Source organism: Heliconius melpomene, chromosome 2 (genome assembly GCF_056956725.1).
Source record: "Heliconius melpomene rosina isolate 202511_hmr_F chromosome 2, ASM5695672v1, whole genome shotgun sequence".
Taxonomy (NCBI): Eukaryota; Metazoa; Arthropoda; class Insecta; order Lepidoptera; family Nymphalidae; genus Heliconius; species Heliconius melpomene.
Genome location: NC_140390.1, coordinates 917,013 through 940,589, shown reverse-complemented (window position 1 = coordinate 940,589; position 23,577 = coordinate 917,013). Strand labels below are relative to the sequence as shown.

Sequence of the window (23,577 nt, the reverse complement as noted above, 5' to 3'; positions counted from 1 at the left end):
TGACAATTACTAACTTAATATTTAATAATAATAACCGTTTTTGATACAAAGACTACAAATTGTCTGCCATATTTCTGACAGATGAATTTTCCTGGCACAAAATTTATGCCTATGCCATAAATCACACTTAGAAGCTATAATTAAAAAAAAAGAATCAAATGCTTTATTATTTTAATGTTATACAAATCTTATATTTCCATTTTGTTTTCTATTTATATGTAGATCTTGAATCTAGATGAGTTGGGATTCTTTTCTGTAGAATTAAGTGTTTGCTGTAAATTTGAGTCAAGTTTTAGTTTTTTTAAAATATTCAATACTTATTTAGTTTTTTTTACACCTTTATTAGCATAAAGACAGCAATTATTCTTGGGATAATACAACAGTCTTAATTTTTATGTTACTAGTGAGAATAACATATTAAAAAAAACTAACTTTAATCACTACTGTAGCATTTAATTAATTTTAACTCTATTGCACTTAAGAAACATTTCTGAATTATGGTTCTATGTTGTTCTCACAAGGACAAATACATATAAGGTACATAACATTCATCTAAACAACAAAATTTCCAATTACCTTCTTTAATTCCAAAAAGATTTTAAAATACACTTAAATATTTGTTTATTTAATTAATATTTTCTAATGTTATAAAACACAATAAGCATATAATTTATAAAGATATTTTTCCTTAAAGTTCTAGGTGTGAATAATTGATTACTTAAATTTAAGTATTTATTAAGATGAAGTGACATGTCCGACAACATATATAAACAAGAGAGAGAGACACCGAATGAGTGTGGGAGAATAAAACTACACTTGGACTTTTGAATTTTATTATTAGATTTACACTGTCATTTACAATAAATTTCCATGATGGTAGGACATAAATTAATATTGCATAACACTAAGGCTAATTGCATCAGTATTTTTTGTGGATATAAATTAACAAAAAAAATATATGCAATATTACAATTCAAAATAAAAAATAACGCTAATATCTTACCCGGGCACGCTGGTATTGACGCCGGCGATGGAATGTGTCGAGTCCCGGAGCGATCATCGCAAATAAATACTTCCCCCGAGCGCCTAGTGCCTAATACCTTAACCTAGCACAACTTTAGACCGCCAGCCAGCGGCCGCTCTCGGACCGTGTACACGTATATCGTATTATATATATCGAGAAACATGCGAAATTATAAAATAAATTAAAATATACAAAAAATCTCTATCACAATACTCGCAAGTAAAGGGGGGCGGGGGCGGGGCTGTATGTGTGTTTGTGCGGCGGGGGGGTGTAGGGGGTGGAGAGAGGGGGGTGCGCACATTACGACACGTCGTCCGCGTCGGCGTCGGGCGCGGCGGGCTCCTTGGGCTCTGGTTCTCCGGGCTCTCCGTCGCCCTGCATGTCGGACGTCCACAACGTGAGGTTGTCGCGCAGCAGCTGCATGATGAGGGTGGAGTCTTTGTAGCTCTCCTCCGACAGCGTGTCCAGCTCGGCGATGGCGTCGTCGAACGCCGCCTTCGCCAGCCGGCACGCGCGGTCCGGGCTGTTCAGGATTTCGTAGTAGAATACCTGCAACAACACACACATAACTTAGTAATGTAGGCTATACAGTGAAGGATATAAAGGGACAATGTGAAAAAACATTTGTAGATAAAATATGCAACATATTTCTATCCATGGCAAAACTTAGTTTGTTTTTACGGGAGCAGGATTACAATGAGATGGAGAGTCTCAAGTTTAAATTAATTTATGAAATAGAAAAGAATATGTTTTCCTTTGATGAGATTTTTGCTACAAATGTGCATTCTTAAGTTTTCTCAATTTTATTATTATCATCTTTTTGATATTTTTGTATTGTATTTTTCATTCAATAATTAATAAACCAGACACAAGGATATTTGATGGATCTACCGATTCCTAAGTCAATTCAAAATTGCTTTAATAGCACTGGTACCCAAAACATAAGTTAAATCTTACAATGGGTACCAGAGTTCATAAAACCAGACTAAAATTATATAACTGAATAATATAATAAATAGGTTTGATTTATTGATTCTGGTTATTGTATTCATATAGTTTTTTGACAATAAATTTTCATTTCAAATTTTTATTTTTATTTCACCCTGCCTCTAAATAAGCAGACTTGAACCTTTAAAAATAAAAACAGATAATTAAATAATTTATAACAAAATATCTGTTCACCATAAGAAAACAAAATAAAATACATATTTATAAACAAAATAATAAAACAACATACACACATCAAATCAAACAACAGCCAATCAATAAATAACAATGAGTCACAACAATAGTGCAACAACAAAAACAACAAGTATAAATAAAAGCCATCCACATATTTCATACATCGTATGAACATTACTAAAATCAAACAGGCAACTAACGCATAGAGAATGTAAGGTCTCAGTGACATCAGCGCAACGAGCGTGACGCACATAGCAAACAACGCCACATAGTAAAGTGTTCGGATCGGACTCATAAAATTTCGTTTAGTCTATTAATAAATATAATATTCTTTCTCTTTTTTTGGGTAACAGGAAGACTCTATCTATAGTTGGTGTTATATTTATCCACAACCATTTTTTTATAATATTCCACAATTCTTTTTAGTTATTTTACACACAGACTTGGTGTTTTCTATCAATACCACTTTGTTCAATTACACTAAGAACACAAACTATAAAAATATTGTTATATGAATAAATTAAAAAAAATGTTTTCATAAAGAAATTATCTAAAAATAATCAATTACTTTAAACTTTAAACAGACGTTTTCATCCTTAATTAATCATACTTTATTCTAGTAAAGAGATCAGAAATACAAAAGAATCATTCAATGCTTGTTATATTAATTAATAGTTAATGCTGTATGCAATATTTAGTACCCTTGACTATGATAAATCAGTGGTATTTCATAATAATAATAATATATTATTAATTATCAATTGTTATTGTTTGATTGTCAACCAGCGACATCTTTATGGTCCAATACAATAGTTTATTTGGATGATACTAGTTTTATGGTCCAGGAACTAGCGGCATAATGGCAATGACTAGTAATTCATTTCAACATTTTTCAATAAAATTATTTAGAAATGGATGGTCTCCAAGAGGAGTGTGTTTAAGTCACACTTTATTTAAACAGAGTGAAGCCAGTGTTAAGACACTCCATTTTCACATTATGCCCATTTGTTTCGTTACCTTCTGTTAAATTAAAAAATATTAGAGAAAAGAAAAAAATATACTCATGCTGCTAAACCATAACTATCTCACCAACTTTTATGTACTAAATATTAATCTATATTTAGTAATTCGTCACAAAGCTATTTCAAGTAAAGACTAACAATTAACACACAAGTTACTGAATCACACATTAACATTGAATCAATGAACAAATCAAACAAACTAAAGTATAGTCATATCAAGTGAATCATATCTAATATAAGTGTATGTGTGACCCATGAAATGAAATAAGGAAAATTTATATTTTCCTCCAGTTTTGTAGACATTACTTCATACATAAATACATCATTCATAAATATAGTAACTCAAACGAGTGGGAAAGTAGATAGATAAAAATGGAACATTAGGTTGGATTGCTGACATAGACTTTCAAATCAACAATATGATCAATTTTGAGAGTTTTTCTTAAAACCAACATCCATCGTAGATTATTGATCATACATTTTCATGTTCCAGAATTGTCCAATTTAAATTATATCACTTACATACCATACATGTTAAATAAATCCATGGTGAGTGCCCAACAGTTTGTTAGCACCATGTTCCTTCTACCTTCCCTTCCCTATATGCTACATACAACGTAAATATTCAAATAACCACAAGGCATACTAACTGAGAAGTTAAGCGCGAGGCCGAGGCGTATTGGATGGGTGGGCGGCAGCTCCGTCATGGCGATGTCGGAGGCGGCCTTGTACGCGACCAGAGAGTTCTCCGCCGCCTCCTTGCGGTCGTTGCCCGTCGCGAACTCCGCGAGGTACCGGTGGTAGTCACCCTGGAAAACAAAATACATAAAAGGTATTATACAAATGAATAAAAATAAAAGTTATTTAAACTTAAAAACAAAGAAATACGAACACTTATATTATCATTAATAATCATTCCCTCAAGTCCAATATGAAGTATTTAGTTCGACAGAATTGCTACAAAATAATTTTATTATTGCATTGGCTGAAACTTTTGTTTCCAATGTAATTAATAAATAATTGTGTAGTTCAAGCGGACGAAGCCGCGAGGGAGTCGCTAGTAAATAATAGCAAGGGTTACCAAAATCTTAATTTAGAAAAAGAAAAAACAAAACTGTTTTCGGTAATCAAATAAGACAAGAAATAAAGAGACTAATAAAAGTAAATAAAATAAAAAAATAACAAGTTACTACTAATTAATATAAAGCTCAAACATTTTGCACGTTTAATTAGTAAACGCATGTCAGAGTAAAAGAATGTCACCAAAGTGAAATAAAATCGGATTAACCCAATTAATTGCGCGTTCGTGTCGGGGAAGCCGATATATTATAAGTATAAAGGAACTAAGTAAATTTTGCTTTCGATATTGTGAAGTATCTTAATGAGAACGTAGTGTCTCAACACTAGATTCCCAGGGTCCCTCTGCCTGCTAGCTTTATGAGGCATACAGCTAGAAGCTAAAAAAAATAACACAAACTAGTAATGTCTAAAAAAATGTCCCTTGCACTACATTACATTGCATCTTTGTCTACCAAAATTATACGCAAAAAACGACAAACTAAAATATAAAACATTGAAAAACTTCATATTGATGATATAGGACACGTGTAAATAAAAATGTCGAATGAAACACGTGCCTGAGACCCAGATTTAAAAGTACAAACGAAATTTTATACAATTATTATTTTCAATTTATTGGTTGTTTTTCGTGATCGCGGCGCATATTGAGTTTAAAATAAAATAATGTAAGAGCAATAATAAAGTATCTGCTGTTTGAAAGCCCCACTTAGACTTTTTCTGTTTTAGCAGGAAAGGCAAGAAGAACAGACCCAACGCAGCGTTCTGTCGTGTTTTTTTTAGTTTCACCGATGATTATCGAACGGGGGGAATCGAACCCTCAACCAGCCACGACTCACAATTGAAATTCCTTATAAAATCTCTTTACAGCCAGCTTTGAACACGCTGGTTATTGATTTACGCATTTTCGAATAAGAAAAAAAAGTACAAACAATTCTACTTAAGTTTATAGCTTATTTAATAAAAAAACACTATCATAACCTAATTTCCACGACCCAACAACTAACCTATCTATCACGCGGTTCCAACCAAACCGCGAGGTTACACACAGCCCTCTAGGGAGGAGCAACATGCGAAGGATTTCCTAGTGACTGAGGGAGTGGTTAGTATATTGCACTATAAATATTTAAAGCTCACATCGGTGAGTTTCTGCGGTAGGGTTAATAATAGAGAGAAAGGTCTTAGAAAGGTATCCCGGTTCTTGTAAAGAGTGGGTTTGATTTGCGATAGTACAATGTATACCATAAAATACGAACTCATTTACTGCAATAAAAAAATAATATAAAAAAACAATATTTGTCATTCGATGTATTGAAAAAATACAACCAAATCTGCACGGATTGCAATAATTTAACAAATTGCACAACTTCATAAAAAACCCTAGACGACATTAGAGGCATTCCAAAAACGATTGATTATACCAAAACATAATATATACATTTATACACCTTATCTTTTATCACGCAATGCCTCCAGAATTCGGCAGAAAGTGGGGAACGGAGCTTAACACCAGGTTCCCTCTGCCTACCCTCCTGTGTGCGGGATACAGCGTGAAGCTGATTTGATTTTGATTTGATCTCAATTATCTGTCGTTCTGATAATGTAAAAATTAAGCCACACAAATGATATTAAAGTCTCATTCTATTTAATTTATTTAGTTATATCCCACATATAAGATACTAGCGGCCCGCTCGCGGTATCACCCGCGTGAACTATCTTATTATTAATTTCTGTCTCCATGACTACGTCCTAGTGACGTCTATGCAAAATTTGAGACTCCTAGCATTTGTAGTAACGAAGTTTCATACAAACTTCCGACCCCAAAAACAGCCCCTTAGAAGTCGAATATTGCAAATTCCCGTCTTAGCGAGTACCTACGTCCTATAAGTAACTCCTATGCAAAATTTGAGATTCCTAGCACATGTAGTTTCTGAGATTTCGTGATGAGTGAGTGACCTTTCGATTTTATATATATAGATAGAACGAACATAGTGGAAAAATACTCCCTTCCACACTTTCCGCTCAATTTTCGACAAAGCGAGGAAATAATAATAATACAATCCCCTCAAACGAGGATCGAACCCACATTCAACCATCGACAACTCTACAAATAAAACGCCCAGCCCCCATTACGCAAGACGACATCCCACCACCACCACACGTTCGTAGTATCGATTATCATCCTAGTTTTGAGTAACGAGAGCGAGCCGGGCCGGCGGCGTCACCCCCCGGCGCGGTGACGTCACGAGGGGTGTGGTTGGTTCTAGAACCGTCTTACGTATACGCGGGATGGCGGGATTGAGGTGAATGTTTAAGTTACTACTTTATTAGTAAGATGAAGATTTAAGTAGTTTTAAGTAATTTGGATTCACTTTGTACTTTTTTATAACTTTACTAGTAATTATAATAGTAATAATAATAATAACTCTTTATTGTACACGCAGGAAAAGGCTCGGAAATTCATTAAAATTATAAATACATGTAAAGGCCTTATTGCTTGAATAGCAATCTCTTTGAGACAATCATAGGGTAAAGGAAACAGCGTAGCATTAGATTGGGATAGGGTGGAATAATACTAAAATTTATACATCAGTATCAATAAATTTAAGCGGGCGAAGCCGCGCCCGTTTCGCTAGTCATACATAAATATCACTATTCATACATACGTAGTATTTACGATTATAAAATTCGTGGTCAAGAGTAGATTGTCGTTATGCTCGCAAAGTCATAAGTTCAGTTTATTTACTATTTAGATAACCAGATTACATAATATTATATAAGTAAAAAGATAATCGAGTATAAATTTATTAATTGAAGACCATGTTTTATCTTAACGGACGGTTGTCTATGATAGTCCAGATAAGAACAAAAGGCGTAATTTAAAATTGGGCAACAGCCCTGGAACCAAGAAAAAATATATATACTTGTCAAGCTTCAGGCGGTATCCAGCATATAGCAGAGTAGGCAGAGGGAACATTGTTAAGACACTCCGTTCTCCACTATTTTCGGAGTATTTACTGCCTGTTAAGAAAGACACGGAATCGGCAGAAATCAAAGACACGGATATATAAATAATCTTCCAAATATCAATTAGACCCACCCTAAATAACCACATTCAGACAAAACTTCAAAACAAGACTACATTCATTCTCCCTCCCCGACAGCTGCGGGATACAGCGTGAAAGCCCACAAAAGATATATAAACACGTTTTCTAATTTATAATACTTTACTTTATAACCCTCAACTTTCGTATATAAAATATGAATGGTCGGTCGGTCGGTCGGTCGTTGCCAAATTGCATTCCTTATTACGTGATGCGGGTACTAGTAGCGCCGGCTTTTTGTGACTCATCCGAATCGGTCTACGCTACGCTCTTACAACTGTTATTGCAGTTCCAAACCGTAATGCTTCATGGACTATTTGCTATATATTTTTTGGATTTACGCTGTTGCCCGCATAAGCAGGGTAGGTGGAGGGGAACTTAGTGTTAAGTAAGACACTCCGTTCCATAAATGCTTTTTACTATTACAAGTTCCCTATATAGATAGACATCACGTGACTCAACCTCTAGCCTTCACATAACACACACAACTAACCTATCCGCCCACATTTTAAAACGCTAACTAAACTCGACGGGTTTTATTAAGCGTTTTTTAAGTCACTACGATATGAATAGTTGCTACGATAATGTTAGAAAGAAAGATGACACACGGAAATAATGACATATTGTATGTTTGTCTTCATCTCCATACATCGTGGCATTGGCGAATTGATAAATGTGTTGAATTGGAACTCTCCAAGCCTCATTACTGAAGAACTAAACCGATTTATATTTATTTGAATAAATTAGCGATAGTGGACGAGGCGAAAGTGCAAAGATCGTAGTTTGACGCGTACGTAATCCTCTCTGGCCACTTCGCCAAAGATAAAGCAAACTAAAAAAGATCGGGTTACCAGCTAGGAACCATACTTAACCTAATATTTACACAATAAGACTTCCAATTTCCAAGAATAACAATTTAATATGTATGAAATCAATCATGGGTATAAAATTGCTCCATTATCCATTTTCAATAATAGAAACGACATTGCAGAATGATTTTCCGAATTATAGAGATTAAAGAGGTATCCATAACTAGGCTAGACATCGATCGTGCAGGGGCACAAAAGCGTGCGACGAACGGGAGTGAAATATTGAATATTTTCAATTCTTCGCTCTGGTTAACGAAACGAAGAGCGGCGTTAAGTTCCGCCCACAAGCAATGCCTCAAGATATTGGCAGAGAGTGACAAACGGTAGCTATACACTCTTTTCCGCGTAGCAGAGTAAGCATAGGTAACTTGGCGTTAGACTTTGACTCAGTTTAGGATGAAAACATTGCGTCTTGATTGGCGAAACTATCAATAAAACAATATAAATTTAATCAATCCTACAAATGGGGATCGAACTTACAACTATCGCATTTAATTGGACAACAGTCCAATGCAATACAATAATCTCAATCTCATATTCATATCCTACAAGATATATTATCGAAAACAAGACAATACAACACTATACATAATCTACAACTCTTCGCTGCACGTTCGTCCGTCGGCGTGAGTCACATCACTATGCGGGGGGGTGGCGCGCGGCACGTGACGCGGCCGCATAATGAGGAAATACGTCGTCAACCTCATTAGTGCCATTAACAATCACGGCAGGTGACACTGTAGTGGCGAACTTTCAGCGTCTCAATTGTAGAGACAAAGAAGGCGGTTCGATCACCAAACGGAGAATTGTTTATATTCGTTTTTTTAGCTCCACGCTATATCCCCCACATATAGCAATGCAAGTAGAAGGAATTTGGGAACCTTGTGTTTATACACTCCGTTTAAATTAAGACACTTCTCCACTTTCTACCGAATTGACATTACTCAAGACTAAATCTAAACAATACACACATTAATGTTTGACATTTATGTCGGAGCTTCTGTCGTAGTTTATTATTCGCGAAAACCCTTAGAAAAAGGCATCGTATTACCTACGACCTACACCTATCAGTAAGGTATGAATCAAGTCAAGTTCTTCACCTTAGGAAACAAGAGTGTCGAGCACAAATCACTAAACCAATGCTAGTTTAAATGGACATTGACATGTTTGCGTCCGTTTCCATTGTTGCTTATTTACGTCAAGAGCGCTCGCTGCCTTTACAATACATTTATTATTATAATAGAATATTAAATGAAAATAACATGTTTTGTTTCCTGTTGCACTGAGAAAATGTAGGCTGTATTTTTTTTATATTAAAATAAAAAATAATACTTTTAGTACAAAAGTAATAAGTGTTCATATGCAGCTCGCACGCCAATGTGCAATCAAAAGCTTCAGAAGATCGATATTTTGACTATAGAGGCGAGGGGCGAGTTCGAGTCACATTACGTAAAACTTCTATTCAGAAAATTAAACAAATTAAATCAGCTTCCCGCTGTACCTCGCGTACAGCAGGGTAGGCAAAGGGAACCTAGTGTTAAGAGACACTAGGTTCCCGACTTTAAAATTAATATAAAAAAAATATTATTAGGAATCTAAAAGAAAAAACAAAGAAGAAAAACAAATATAGAACTGTTATAAACCTATATAAAGAACGAATCAGTAAACAAATGTTCAAAATTATATACGTTTCTATGTTTTACTCATCTATATATATAAAAGGACTTGTCCTCACTGACTGAAGTAAGACGCACGCACAGCTGTAACCGCTGATGGTAGAAACGTTAAATTTGGACAAAAGTTTACTTTCGTAATCTGGACATCCACTAAGAAGGGATTTTGAAAAATTTTAACCCTAAAGGGGTGAAATAGGGGTTCAAAGTTTGTATGGAAAAAAAATTAAATCGGCACCGATTTTTATAAAATTTGAAATTTAGATCTTTAAAAGTATTTAATTGAACACGTGTTTCATGATTTTCTAGAATTCTCCCCCTAAGGGTACAAATAAGGGGTTGACTATATGGAAAAATCTTTAAAACGCCACCGATTATTATAAAATTTGACTGACTCTAAAAATATAAATATTTCATTGAATATATGTTTCGTGGTTTATTAGAATTCACCCCTAAATAAAAGCAAGCGAAGCTGCGCGCGTCCGCTAGTATAATATATAGGCTTACCTTCATTTTGTAATAAAAAACTTTGGACTCGCCAGTCTGCGAGCTGGGTATGAGGTATTTGTCGAGCACGCTCAGTATGTCCGAGCATATGTCGCGCAGCTCCTTCTCCACCTGGCTGCGGTACGCGCGGATCATGTTGAGCTTGTCCTCCGCGCCCTGCAAGCAAACACGGCGAACACGCTTATAGTACACATCATCACACGTTGTGGGAACGAGCGTAATCACGCCATCCAAACTCTACAGACGTTTGGACCACAACTTTTTTTTTTCATATATATATTTTTTAGTTAACATAAGAAAACAATTTAAAGCGTTAAAATTTCAAGTAATTTTAGCCAAAATTACAAAGAAAATTTGATTATATGCAAACTGTATATTTGGTAAGTTCATAATTTCACTCTAGGCCATCTAATATAGATATAATGAAAATGCAGCATTGGGGGTTCAACGTGCAAAGTAACGAAATAACCACATTTTATATATATAATAAAGTCACCCATTCAACTTATATTAAAGAGAAAATAGAGCTCAATTTTAATATAACATTCAAATTCTCGAGTCGAATATGTGAGTTAACGCGTCTAGACACCATTGAACCACAAAACAGCTCGGTAATGCAAATGATAAGATAACCAATAATTAATGTATGTGCATATAGTATGTATAATCAGTTTTTTTTAGTATAAACAATGCAAAGTATTTGTTTATTAAATGTGAAAAATTGAATTAACTATCAATTGAGGCCAGTTGTGGCGCAGGGGCGAACGCGTGTGACTATATACGCGACGGGTTATGGGTTCGATTCCCATTCGAGGAAACTCAACAAAAAACGCAATACTTCCAGAATTTAGCGGAAAAGAGGAAACGAAGTGTCTTAACACTAGATTCCCTCTGCATATCCTGTACCTTTCACGCTGTATCCCGTTACTTGGACACTCGGTCCCCAAATTTTCCGCGGAATGGCGGAACTTAACTTCGCCCAAAAACAATATCTCATCAAAAAGCGCAACCGTTTCATATAAAACATCTATCTACCCCATCGAGCTATAACAACAACAATACTAATACATACTAGCAAATCGATCGATCCACCCGCATATTCGCTAACGGTATAATTTGTATGTCGACGCCGCTCTCGGCTTTGTCACCACTAGACGATAACAAATCCTCAGTTCGAGATAAAATCTCGAGGAATGACAAACAGGTGGTTTTTACATTTTAGAGGTAAGTTGACGTTTTTGTATGTCAGGTTGTAGGTTCGATTCCCACTTAACACGCAATGCGTCCAGAATTCGGCGGAGAGTTTGGAATGGAAGTGTCTAAATGGGAACCGAATGTCTTAACACTAGATAGGATCTCCCCTCTTTATCATCTAGAATGTGTCATATGTCATATACAATTTTTATTTTCTTTCACCAAAGGTTTTCTTTGACCACAGTTGCTAAGCCACAAGTGCAAACTAGTATAACATAGAGTATTAGCTAATACGCAATAGATGCACTAAAAAAAGACGGATCGGAATAGCATTATCAGATCCTTCTTTATCAGATCCTACGCGTGTATATCTTGTAAAAACGAAGATGGCTTCGAAATATAATATTTTCTTATCTACAAAAAACAATATTACCTACTATCTGTTGAGAATAAATACTACGAAATTAAAAAAAACACAACAATTTAGGATATAATTAAGACAAAGGACTATCACGTACTTCATAATAAATATATAAAAAGGAAGTACAATTCTAGCATTGCGTTGTACCGTAATAGACAAGAACTTCATAAAGCACTTTACATACACTTTGCACTCGTCCAGAGTCAGACAGTCTCTGATTACAGAGAGAACGATTTAATTTTTGCAGTAGATTAGATCGTGGCGTCCTTAACGTCCTTTCGATTGTGGATTCGATTCCTACTCGCAGGAATTAATTATTTTCACTTCAACGCTCTGAAAATTTAGAAAACTAGGCAAAAGTAAAGAACGGAATGTTTCTTAATACTAGGTTTCCCCTGCCTATTAGTATATGTGTCTGTCTGGCTTCAACTATCGCGTCGGAGGTCACGAGTTCAATGATTGCTCAAGGTGAACCTTTTTATCGATCATCCAATTTGTCACGACCTGGTTGTGTTGCAGTGCGATCGAATTGCAGATGCACAAAAAGCAATGGTGGTGTCTATTCACTAAAAATTAAGATATTATCATTTAAGCAATTAAAAAAAAATGTCTGATCATATATCAAATGAAAGAAAAATTGATAGCTTTCCACAAAAAAAATTGGAACAAGATTATAATACCCAAGAAGTCTTGGATAGCATCCAAGGAACACTATTAAGCTATACGTTTAAATTCGGCAAATCATTCAACGTATTTAGTATAGTAGTTAAGTGTTAATGAGTAATGCCTACTTTTAATTTTATCACTACAACTTGGAGGATAGTGGGTAAAGGGTGAATACAGTGAAATTCTGAAAGCGTATTTTAGTATTAAATCGTAATATGTAATACTAGTAAATCAATATAATAAATAACAAACTATCAAATTCTATCATTATAGGCCGAACAGAAAGAATTTAGTAAAAAAACCACCTCGGTTTTCTTTAATCGTCCAAATAAATATTCTAAATAATAATTTTTCTGTCAGATTTGAATCGACACCTATTGCGTTCGGTCAGAAACATTTCAACCGCCTAAATGTGTAGAGTCTAGACGTATTACTTTTTATATAGAAGAATTTGCCTGTTAACAGCACGTGGAAACCTAATCTACGGCATATCTAACGGTTCCACTGAACTGGTACGATTAAAAGATAAAAGACAATTAATTATATAAACACAATCTACAAATAAACTGCTAAGTTGTTTAAAGATTCGATAATATACAGTAGTAATCACGGCGTAGTCGTGGGTTGAATTCTTCTGTATGGATTTTTTAAATCAACATTTAATGATTTCTAATTTTGCAATTTCCCAAAAGTAAACGTGATATCGATCATCTCTCACCCAACACGCCATATCCCGAAATTGGGCAGAAAATCAAGTCTTAACATAGGCTCGTATTTATAAATCAATCTTAAGATGCCGATTACGGATGAAAACGGCATCTCAAGACCGATCTCAGCTGTAAGACCAGTTTATAAATACGTCCCTTAGTGTAAGTTCTCCCTACCTCACCCTAAAGAAAATACAATAAAACTAAAAGAAAAAAATATATTACCAGAATCATATTTACTAGTACAACCCCACGTTACAATAGTTGGAAGTCGAAACATGTGCGTCACGCAAAACGCAAGAAACGTGCACGGTGAACGTAAAAACGGTAGTAAAACTACTCTAACTATAACCGCTGTCGAACATGAGACGTAGTAGGGCTTCAAATGTTTAAAATCACACACTCAGATTTAGATTGGCGTTTAACTACAATTAAGTTAAAATATTTCGTACAAATAGAATGTAAGAGTGTCGTTAAGTTATATAAACCTCTTGTTTTCAAGTAACACCTGTCTTAAGCAAATTGCCATAGCTGAATGCGACATATTTACTGTTTGCATACCATGAAACTAAATAAACGATAAAAAACAATTTTTTTTACCATAAAAAATAGTCTATGCTCAAAAATAATAACTAACTAAAATACTCAAATCTAGCCATTAAAACACATGTACTGTTCGTGTAATGATTACAAAACGAGCCAAGTTCATTATGCGTTTGGTTTAATACAATCAATTTGCGTCGTGCCGCCCAACCTGCGGAGCAACCGCCCGCCCACCGCCGGAGGAGGAGACGAAGGCGGAAAATTACATTTAGTGCCCAAAATACTTTGACATTTATAAGAAATAACCAATTGTGAATAGGCTTTTCTTATATAAATAAGTATGATAATTTTATTGAGCTATATTTTATTATCTCTTCATCATAAATATTAACTAATATAGAAACGACAGCGAAAATTCAATATTAAGAAATATTCTATCTTAGACACGTGGTAGGAGTTAGACAGCGTAACTCAACGCCGTATTATGTATAACCTTATACTTACCCACGACAACGCGTGTATTCATACACTTACCGACTGCGTCACCGTGACGTATATTTCCTATTTGTCTTTACTATAGTGTCTTTAAATTCATTTGCAAATATTTATATTAAGTTAAAAAAAGGTCGCGAAAAGAACATTATCTAATCAGTAGATTTGTGTACAAAAAGCTTATAGTAACCAGAAATTGTTAATGTGAAAACTAGATATAGATAAAAAGTGTATCGCTCTTTCCCAGCACTACTAAGAAATGGTAAAAATTGAAATAGAACATTAATAACCGTATGCGTATTATTCTATCAGAGGTGCGGAGGTACGTAAAACGGAGGTGAATTCCGCCATTTAACTCAGAACGATTTTTTTTTTCCAATTTACGATGTACCCCGCACATAGCAGGGTAGGCAGAGGGAACCTAGTGTTAAGACACTCCGTTCCCGTTAGGACACTTCCTTTGACCACTTTTCGACGAATTAATTGCGTGTTGAGTGGCGGAACTCAATGCCACACTTTGCCTTGAAAATATAAAATATATATTTTCCTCGACTGGGAATGGAATCCACAACTTAATATAATATTGAAAATAACTATAATTATGTTAAATGCAACAACCGCCACCATTGCGAGTTGAATCTGGATCCACCACTCAAAAACCATATCATCAATAATGACCATACGAAACAACAAGAACCCACCACCAGTGGTGTACAACAAAACCTCTACTCTCCAGCCAGGTCAGTAATTCAATCATGACGCTACAAGGACAGCACCGGTTTCTATCGGTGAAATCGATTTTTCCAATCGTTTACATTACGCAAGTTCATTTGGTTTACAATGGCTGCGTAAAAAACTTCATTGATACAGAAGAAAGAGAAGATTGTAGTGGGAGATATTTTGTGTGATATATTTTGATATTTAGTAGCCTTATATGAGATAAAGTAACGGTTGGTGACGACTGTGGATTCAAAAAAATGTTAAAAGTAAAGTTATTAAGACGAAATTTGGTTTCTTGGTGTTAATTCTAAACCTTTTCATTAATTTAGACCTGTATTTATAACTCTGAGATCGCTCCCAAGATCAATCTCATAGTTGATAGCGGTTTGTTGTAGCGTTGTGTGTGTGTATATATATATATATATATATATATATATATATATATATATATATATATATATCTAATCCTGAATCTCTCCGCACTTTGCCTCGGAACAACAGCAGAGCGAACATATGAAAATATTAAAAATAGTCCATTCATCCTTGAGTGGCAATCGAACCCACAATCTATGACACCAACAGTCACACACTTGAACTCCTGCGCCACGAGTGGCCTCAGATAGTAGCGGCTTAACTGCGTAATTTATAGATTTCCGTAGCTTATCTAATCAGCGGCGTAGTAACAGTACGTAATGACGTCACTCGGTCATTTGAACAATATTATGCAAATAAATAGTGCAACTTTAATTACACAGACGGACAGACATGTGATATTTACAATCAATAGTGCATTTTATTTATTTCCATATTAACGTATCTTGTCAGGAAATCAATAAAATTCACGCTTTATATCATATATAGCAGGGTAAGCAAATAATATGAGGTGTTAAGACACTTCGTTTCTCACACACGAGCGAGAAAACTAAAATAACTCATTCCCCCGGGTGCGAATCGAACTCACGACCCTCGCGTTGAGAATGAGACAGCCTCTACAAATCTTATGTGTGCAAAATACGAATTAGAAACATTAGAGTTGACTTGAGTGAAAAAACTTAACGTCGCACTTTGTCAACCAAACGCAGTCTGGTGGTCTATGAACCAATAACTACGTTATGTTAATCACAATTCAACTGAGTTACGATGACGTAGTGATCATGATAATGTGATAATGATAATGATAGTGTTTAATCCTATCATTATTGTTAGTGATAAAGAAATAAATAGAAATTGACGATAGCCTTGTTTGCCCAATATACCTTTGTACTGCGACTTCACGTTTTTTAAAAATAAAACTTCCTTCTCATATGATAAGAAGTAATCTTTACAAATACAAATATAATTATCAGTTAATTTTGTTTATATTATTATTAAATGGTGCTTGAAAATAAATCTCGTGTAATAATTAATTAATATTACATGCTGATTATTATTATGGTACTTTTAATTTTCGGGGAAACAGTTTTTTTAGGTTCACGCTATATCCCACCTAAAGCAAGCAGGGTGGGTAGACAGAGGGAACCTAGCATTAAGACACTGTTCCCCTGAACCGCCCAACTTTCGAGACATTTCCAGACACGAGGAGAGCAGAGCGGAGAAATAATCATAATTTATTCCCCGACTGAGAATCGAACCTACTACCACCACGTTTACAACAAGAAACTGTACCGCTGCGCCACGGGATCGAATTAATTTTTTTGACATTGAAATTATAATGTTATATTAATTTTTATATTCCAAAACAATAATAAAAATAAAAACTCTACTAATAAACTTATAGGTTTTCCGTGTCTGACCGGCAACCTGTTGCACTATCACATATCACTTCGGCCATGAAGGGAGTCAACCGACATATTAAAGGTTTCGAGACCAATGATCGATTAACTTGACACGGTTTAGCAAAAAATATAATTTCAACAATGCAAAACCAGCCAACAAATTAATAAAATTTAGCTGCGTTTTAAAAAAATCCTACTCAGTCATCGGTGTGACCTAGCTAACTAGCTTTTACCATCGATTTTGCTCTTTTGGTCCATATTATATAGTCTAATGTAATAAATAGCCTTCGATAGACGGACTATTCATTCAACAAAAAATATATTGACTTTAATTTGAATTAGTAGTTTCTGAGATTAGTGCGCTCAACCACATAAACCTTACAGCTTTATAACATTTAGTATAGAAGCAAATATAACCAGAAAATATATTAAAAATGAGCCACAATGGCGTCCTACATTTTAGCGTAATGAATTATTAATTGACTTGAAATATTAAACGACGTATACTAAACTATACAAGTACCAATTAACCAATTAGTTAATCAATTAACGAATATCAGTCAGTAATAGTTTTTATATACTATCAACTAGATAACGCGAGTTCAAATCTGGGTTTGGGGAAACACTTATTTTCAAACCGACAATTTTTAGATATCCCACCAGCATGCGATTGTAAGCGCGATATCTGTGGGTTCGATTCTCACTCGGGGGAATGAAATATTTAGTTTTATCATTTCCTCGCTTTTTCATTTAACTGGTTTCGAATATATACACGTGGTTTTTGGAATTTCTGTATGAAAATGTAATGGATACATTTTATATGTACCGATTTCCGAAATTGACATTAAGTGGAACACTAGATTCTCTCTCCCTGCTATACATAACTAAACTTAATTTAGTTTATAACTAAAAAAACAAAGCACGTTTTTGTAATCATTCCCAATTCTAAGATCGATCTTGAAATGTATTCATTCATACATTATTAAGACGGCATCTCAAGATCGATCTCAGTCTCACCAGCATATAAGCATGAACCTCGGGACCACCACAGACAGCGCCGTATTGCCAATAGTACAGGTTGGGGGAGGTGGTGGACTGTACGTATATTACTACTTAATCAATATGCAAATTCGAACTCGGCCGTGCGGCCTTCGCTTGTTTTTGACCTCGGCTACTTTTCGTTATAATATGTATCTAACGACTTTTTCTCAACACGTCATCGTCAGATTTTCGAGAAAACAATGATTTATAACTTATTTATAAAAGAAAAACATTCCAAACAATAAGTAATGCAAGCAAATATTATTATTAGTTAATTTTGTATATTTTATTATAAAATGGGCATAGTGATTTTGCAAAAAAATAATTATTTTCGAGAAAAAGAAGATTTTTTTATTAGCTTCACGCTATATCCCCCGCACATAGCAGTGTAGGCAAGGGGGAGCCTAATGTTAAGACACTCCATGTCTCCCACTCCGCCTAATTTTCGAGACATTGCGTTTTAAGTAACGAAACCCAAGGCCGTTATATACATACAAAAGTACCTAACGACTTTTTCACAACATTAATATTTCGGGCGTTAATGACTTACGTATGAAACGGATTTTATGGTCGCGCTTTTGTGACGACATTTTATTATAATATTATAAAAAATATAAGATTATTTTAATATACATATACAGTTTCAGCCGAATTCTGGAGGTATTTTGCGTATTGAGTGGCGAAATTCGACGCACTTACGAGCAAACTAATGAAAATATTATTTTACATACCACAATACATAGGTTGTACGACTTGGCATGGTACAGAGGAGATAGTAGGTTTGATTTTAGAATAAGTTCTTTGGCAAACTAGCTTTATGAAGCAGCCAGAACAGAAACCAAGTTTTAAACTTTCATAGATTCTAAGTGAAAAATTATAAATGCTAGTTGATTATTTAACCATTAAACAATTGTGGCATATCTGTTTAAGCATGGTTATGAGTTCAAATTTAATTTAAGATATTTGCTTTTTTTTTCAGCATCACGCTTCTACGAGATACATCTCGTATATAGCTGGGTAGGCAGAGGGAACCTAGTGTAAAGAAACTCCGCTCCCCACTTTTAATCGAATATTCGAAGCATTGCGTGTTGCATGGCAGGGCTTTTGCATTGCCTTGGTACCTGAGCGAAGAAGTGAAAATATTATTAATAATAACAATTAATTATTAATTAAAAATAAAACCTCAGAGTTGAGAAATCGAAGCCACAACCGCCGCGCGAAGCGTTACGGTCATACGCCTGCGCCACGATAGCATCCAAATGTTATACTTATGTATTAAGAAAAAAATGAAGATTTCTTATACATCGCACTCGAAATTTCTAAAAGGATAACATGATCTAAAGTGCCTTAACTAGATTACCTTTAAATCTATAATTTATTTAAGAGTTAGTTTGGTTAAACGCGCTAATCTCAGGAATTACCACTTTCTCGAAAATCCCTACAAAAAATCCTACAAAGTTGGATAGTCCCTTTATTGAGGAAGCCCCAGGAAAACATTAGTCACATAATATATGTACAGACAAAAAAAAACGAGTAACCCAATGAATATTTCAACTAAAATTTTAACGCGACACCTAATATGGCAACCCAGTGACGTAAGAGGTTGCCATAACATTAATTTTTATTAGCGGTACTGGGGAAACGCGTTCGCAAGCATCTGCGTCTCTCTCCATATACCTATACCCTACAAATATATTCATAAGTGAAGTAGCAATACTGTCGTGTGGTGTGACGCAACTCGCGCAATGTGGGAGATGCATCTCGTGTTGTGAGACTAGTGTCATGCCCTGGTTTTGTCTGGGTATTAATACTTTAGTATTGTATAGATCTTATGGTGTTGATATGATAAAGCTCATCAAAATCAACTAAGCCAAGTTTCTAGATTGTATCAGACAAAGAATCATTTGGCACGCAACGGCTCAAGAATTCGACAAAATCGGAGATGGAAATGTCTGAATGGGTAATGAATTTTCTAACTTAAGGTTCTCTCTTCTATCCTGATATGTGTGGGGTACAGTATGAAGCTCAAAAAAATTCAAATATAGGACAATGTGTTTTGAATATTTCAAGGATGGAGAAATGGATAAAAAGCTATCAAGTAGTCATTCAACCCACAACTGTCCCACTGCAACACAATTGTGTATTATGAATTTTATTTATAGTTTAAAGTAAGCTTTGCTTACAGAAATATTCTGTCTCATAATATATTTGTACCATAAACAATTTTTATAACAAACAAAATTAATAACACTCTTGCTGGGAAATTTTAAGGCAAATAAATAGTGATTGACTATATAAAAGTGAAACATCAATGAAATTAATTATCACTTAATTCATAAAATGACATTTAGTGATGTAATCAGTCGGCCACAAGGCAGTCCACTGTCAAATGAGCGACCTCAATGAACAGGTAGCCGAGAGAAATGCAAGTGTTGAAAGTTGTATGAAGTTCATTTTTCATTGCAATCAAATATGTAAAGGGAATTCCCCTTTTAGTTTGTTGAAATGTGTCAATCATTCTTGATATTAGTAGGTTTAATTATATAATATTGTTTTCAAATATTTTTGAGTTAAGTAAAGGGTGACTGACTAGACTAGGAGTAGGAAATTGTGTTTTTAACACTCTCTGCCCAGAGAGAGTGCCCCCCTGCCAGCTTGTGTTATATAAGAGGTTTGACATAACTCTCTGCCCTTAGCAGGAGTGTCACAAGACACTGAGTAGTAATTATTCACCCATTTAAAGACATAATTAAACACTAAGTGAAATTATGCAATGTCACAATTCATCTAATAAGTGATTGTTATACAATACAATGATTGATGGACATTATTTACTTTATATTAGTAATACTAAAGATGAGTGTTTCTTTCTTAAGTTATAAGTTGTGGGTGTGGTTTTACAATTTTTCAAATGTCTGCCAATTTTTATGTCACAGTGACAAATCAAAAAATACTGTGATAACTCTTCTATTAATATATGTATATAAAAGATTAATTACAATTAAGTATATGTATATACACTATATACTACAGAGAAACAATATTAAGCAAATAAAATAATTCTATCTATATATTTTTATAACAAGCTCTTGATAATATATCAACAATGCTTCAATTGCACTCAAAGTGATAAGAAACATAAATGATATAGTAAATGACAGAAAATTCAAATTTTGAATTAAAACAAAGTCATTTTACAATTTTGTTAACCAACTCAATGGGGTAGTGTCTAAAAACTATAATTGCAACAGTTTTGCATTTGTTCCTCAGTAGTACAAAATGATTTTAATACATATTTCAAATATTTTTACAAATTCTTCATGAATATCCTAAAATTAGGCATCTTTTTAAACAATAAATAGACCAAATTATACATACTTTTGTTTCTTCTTTCTGTTCAATTGAAGAGATAATCCTCCATGACGCCCGGCGTGCCCCAATCACATTCTTGTATGCCACCGAGAGGAGGTTCCTCTCTTCAACTGTGAGTTCATTATCTGACACATTTCGTGAGGCCACATTTTTCATTGCCTCCACCATTTCTGCAAATAAAATGTTAAAATTTATATAACATGTATTAGAATATTTAAATAAACATCTAATAATTCAATATATTGATAGACTATATAACAGAATATTGCATCAGTTACAAAAAGTTAATTTTCATCCATTTTCAATGGAAGCCAGATTGACTTCAACTTTGTAATGAAATTTGACACACCCTTTTATGAAAACTGCATTATTGGCACACATTTCACAATTTTATTGCATTTTTCCAAATCACTTTTTATCTTTCATCAACTTATTGATTTCAAATAGAAGAGATAATGGACCTGTCACCATCCATGATGTTCTCAGAATTCTTATCATTTCATGTAGTTTTGTTGATTTACTTTCACTTCTACAAAGCATTATTTTACTTGCAATTATCTTTTTGTACGTTTACCAACTAGAGTGGATCAAGAGAAAGCACTTCACAAAAACATGTAAAGAATAAATTCAACCTTTTATTTATTAATAAATTGAATTTCGGTCGCAGCCCGTCAAAATGTTGAAGCAACATTTATTATTCATAAGAATTCATGCACCCAGAAACCGCGTTAAATAAAACCGTTTATATTTAATGAGTGAATTAGCACTTTGTCGAATGTAATTCGCAGGTTTTTTGGGAGCGCAGTCGGCGAGTCCGGCGACAATTGCACTCGATGCTAATGCGCGATTTCTGTATGAATCATGTCTATAATGTGTGAAAGTTTAAGCGAGATACATGTTTTACAGAGAACACCATCGAGATACAAAAGGTGCGGGTGTGAGATGTAAGTCAGAGATGTTCACAGCCGATGTAGCTTACGAACAATAGGTGAAAATTTAAGAATAGGGCCAGTCTGACCTTTTAGTGCGATATCTAGAACATTCTCAATCTTTATAGCGTTTTATTTATCCAAGGTAGGCTATGCATGAATGAACTCTGTGACATCGATCGAGTATCACTACTCCGGGGTACAATAGGAACGTTTTTTCGTGCATTTTCATCAATAACGCAATTTGTTAACAGTAAAAAACATAATTGAAGGATCATTTATAGAGATATTGATCATCCTGAAGTGCATCTCGCGGGTTATTAGCCCTCTTAACCGTGTTATCACAAAATAAAAGGTAAAGGGCATCCCACCGGCGGATGACGCATCGATCGCTGACCAAGCCTAACGAATGCCATCGATTTATAGAACTTTTAGCGATATAATCATTAAAATGAATGCATTGCCTATTTTTTAGGCCATAAAAAGAGGGAAGTGATGAACCGGGAGGCGTTTGTAGTGAGAAAAATTTTGAACTACGAAGAAATCGTCTTTCAACTGTCGGCAAAAAATAGGAAAGAATTTAACGGGCTAATACCGGGGATATATCAAAAATATGTACTCACCATCATAGCGCTCGGCCTGCTCAGCTAACTTAGCTTTATACACATTATCTTCCCTTTCCGACATCGTGGATGACAAATGATTTTTCACTAACTAAAACCGAATCGCCAGGTCACTATTACACCAAGATGGCCGCGCCCGCCAACCGAATCCAAATTCGATCTTCAACTAAACTCCGCCCATGACGTCATACAAATGGCAGTTTCCGTTTGTGCGGTGTTACCAGTACGTTGTACGCCTACACCCACCCCCACACTACACAGTCAAACATCCGCCGAGAAAAAAATATTTATTGTCTTTTAAAAAATTGAAAGAAAATTTATTTATAATTAATAAAGAATCGTATATAATTATGTTGTTTGTGACTATTCGTTGTCGAAAAATAAAATATTTTATGGTATATGCGTAAAAATATTAGAATGAAATGAAATATAAAAAAACATTTATCATTCGTCCTTGTTATTCATAATATAATGTTGAATATGTATTCAATGAAATACGTATGTCAATTTAAATAAATTAAATATATTATGTACGTTCAACATTTTAAGGGAATTGTTAATAAGTAAATTTTAGTTGTTTTTATTTTGTCGCTCATCATTTAAATAATTTGTGCAACTTTTAAAAATAAATTAAAC

The 23,577-nt window shown here is 34.5% G+C and overlaps 1 protein-coding gene across 1 annotated transcript; it reads right to left on the bottom strand.

Annotated features, from left to right (window-relative positions):
* Positions 1-6: 6 nt before the first annotated feature.
* 14-3-3epsilon (tyrosine 3-monooxygenase/tryptophan 5-monooxygenase activation protein epsilon) lies at positions 7-23,198 on the bottom strand. Its single transcript, XM_085201230.1, has 5 exons — positions 22,942-23,198; positions 21,396-21,559; positions 10,459-10,614; positions 3,879-4,037; positions 7-1,573 (listed from the first exon to the last, which is right to left on the bottom strand). Exons 1-5 carry the CDS (start codon positions 23,003-23,005, stop codon positions 1,325-1,327), a joined length of 792 nt encoding a protein of 263 aa, XP_085057356.1. The 5' UTR covers positions 23,006-23,198; the 3' UTR covers positions 7-1,324.
* Between the last annotated feature and the right edge of the window lie 379 nt (positions 23,199-23,577).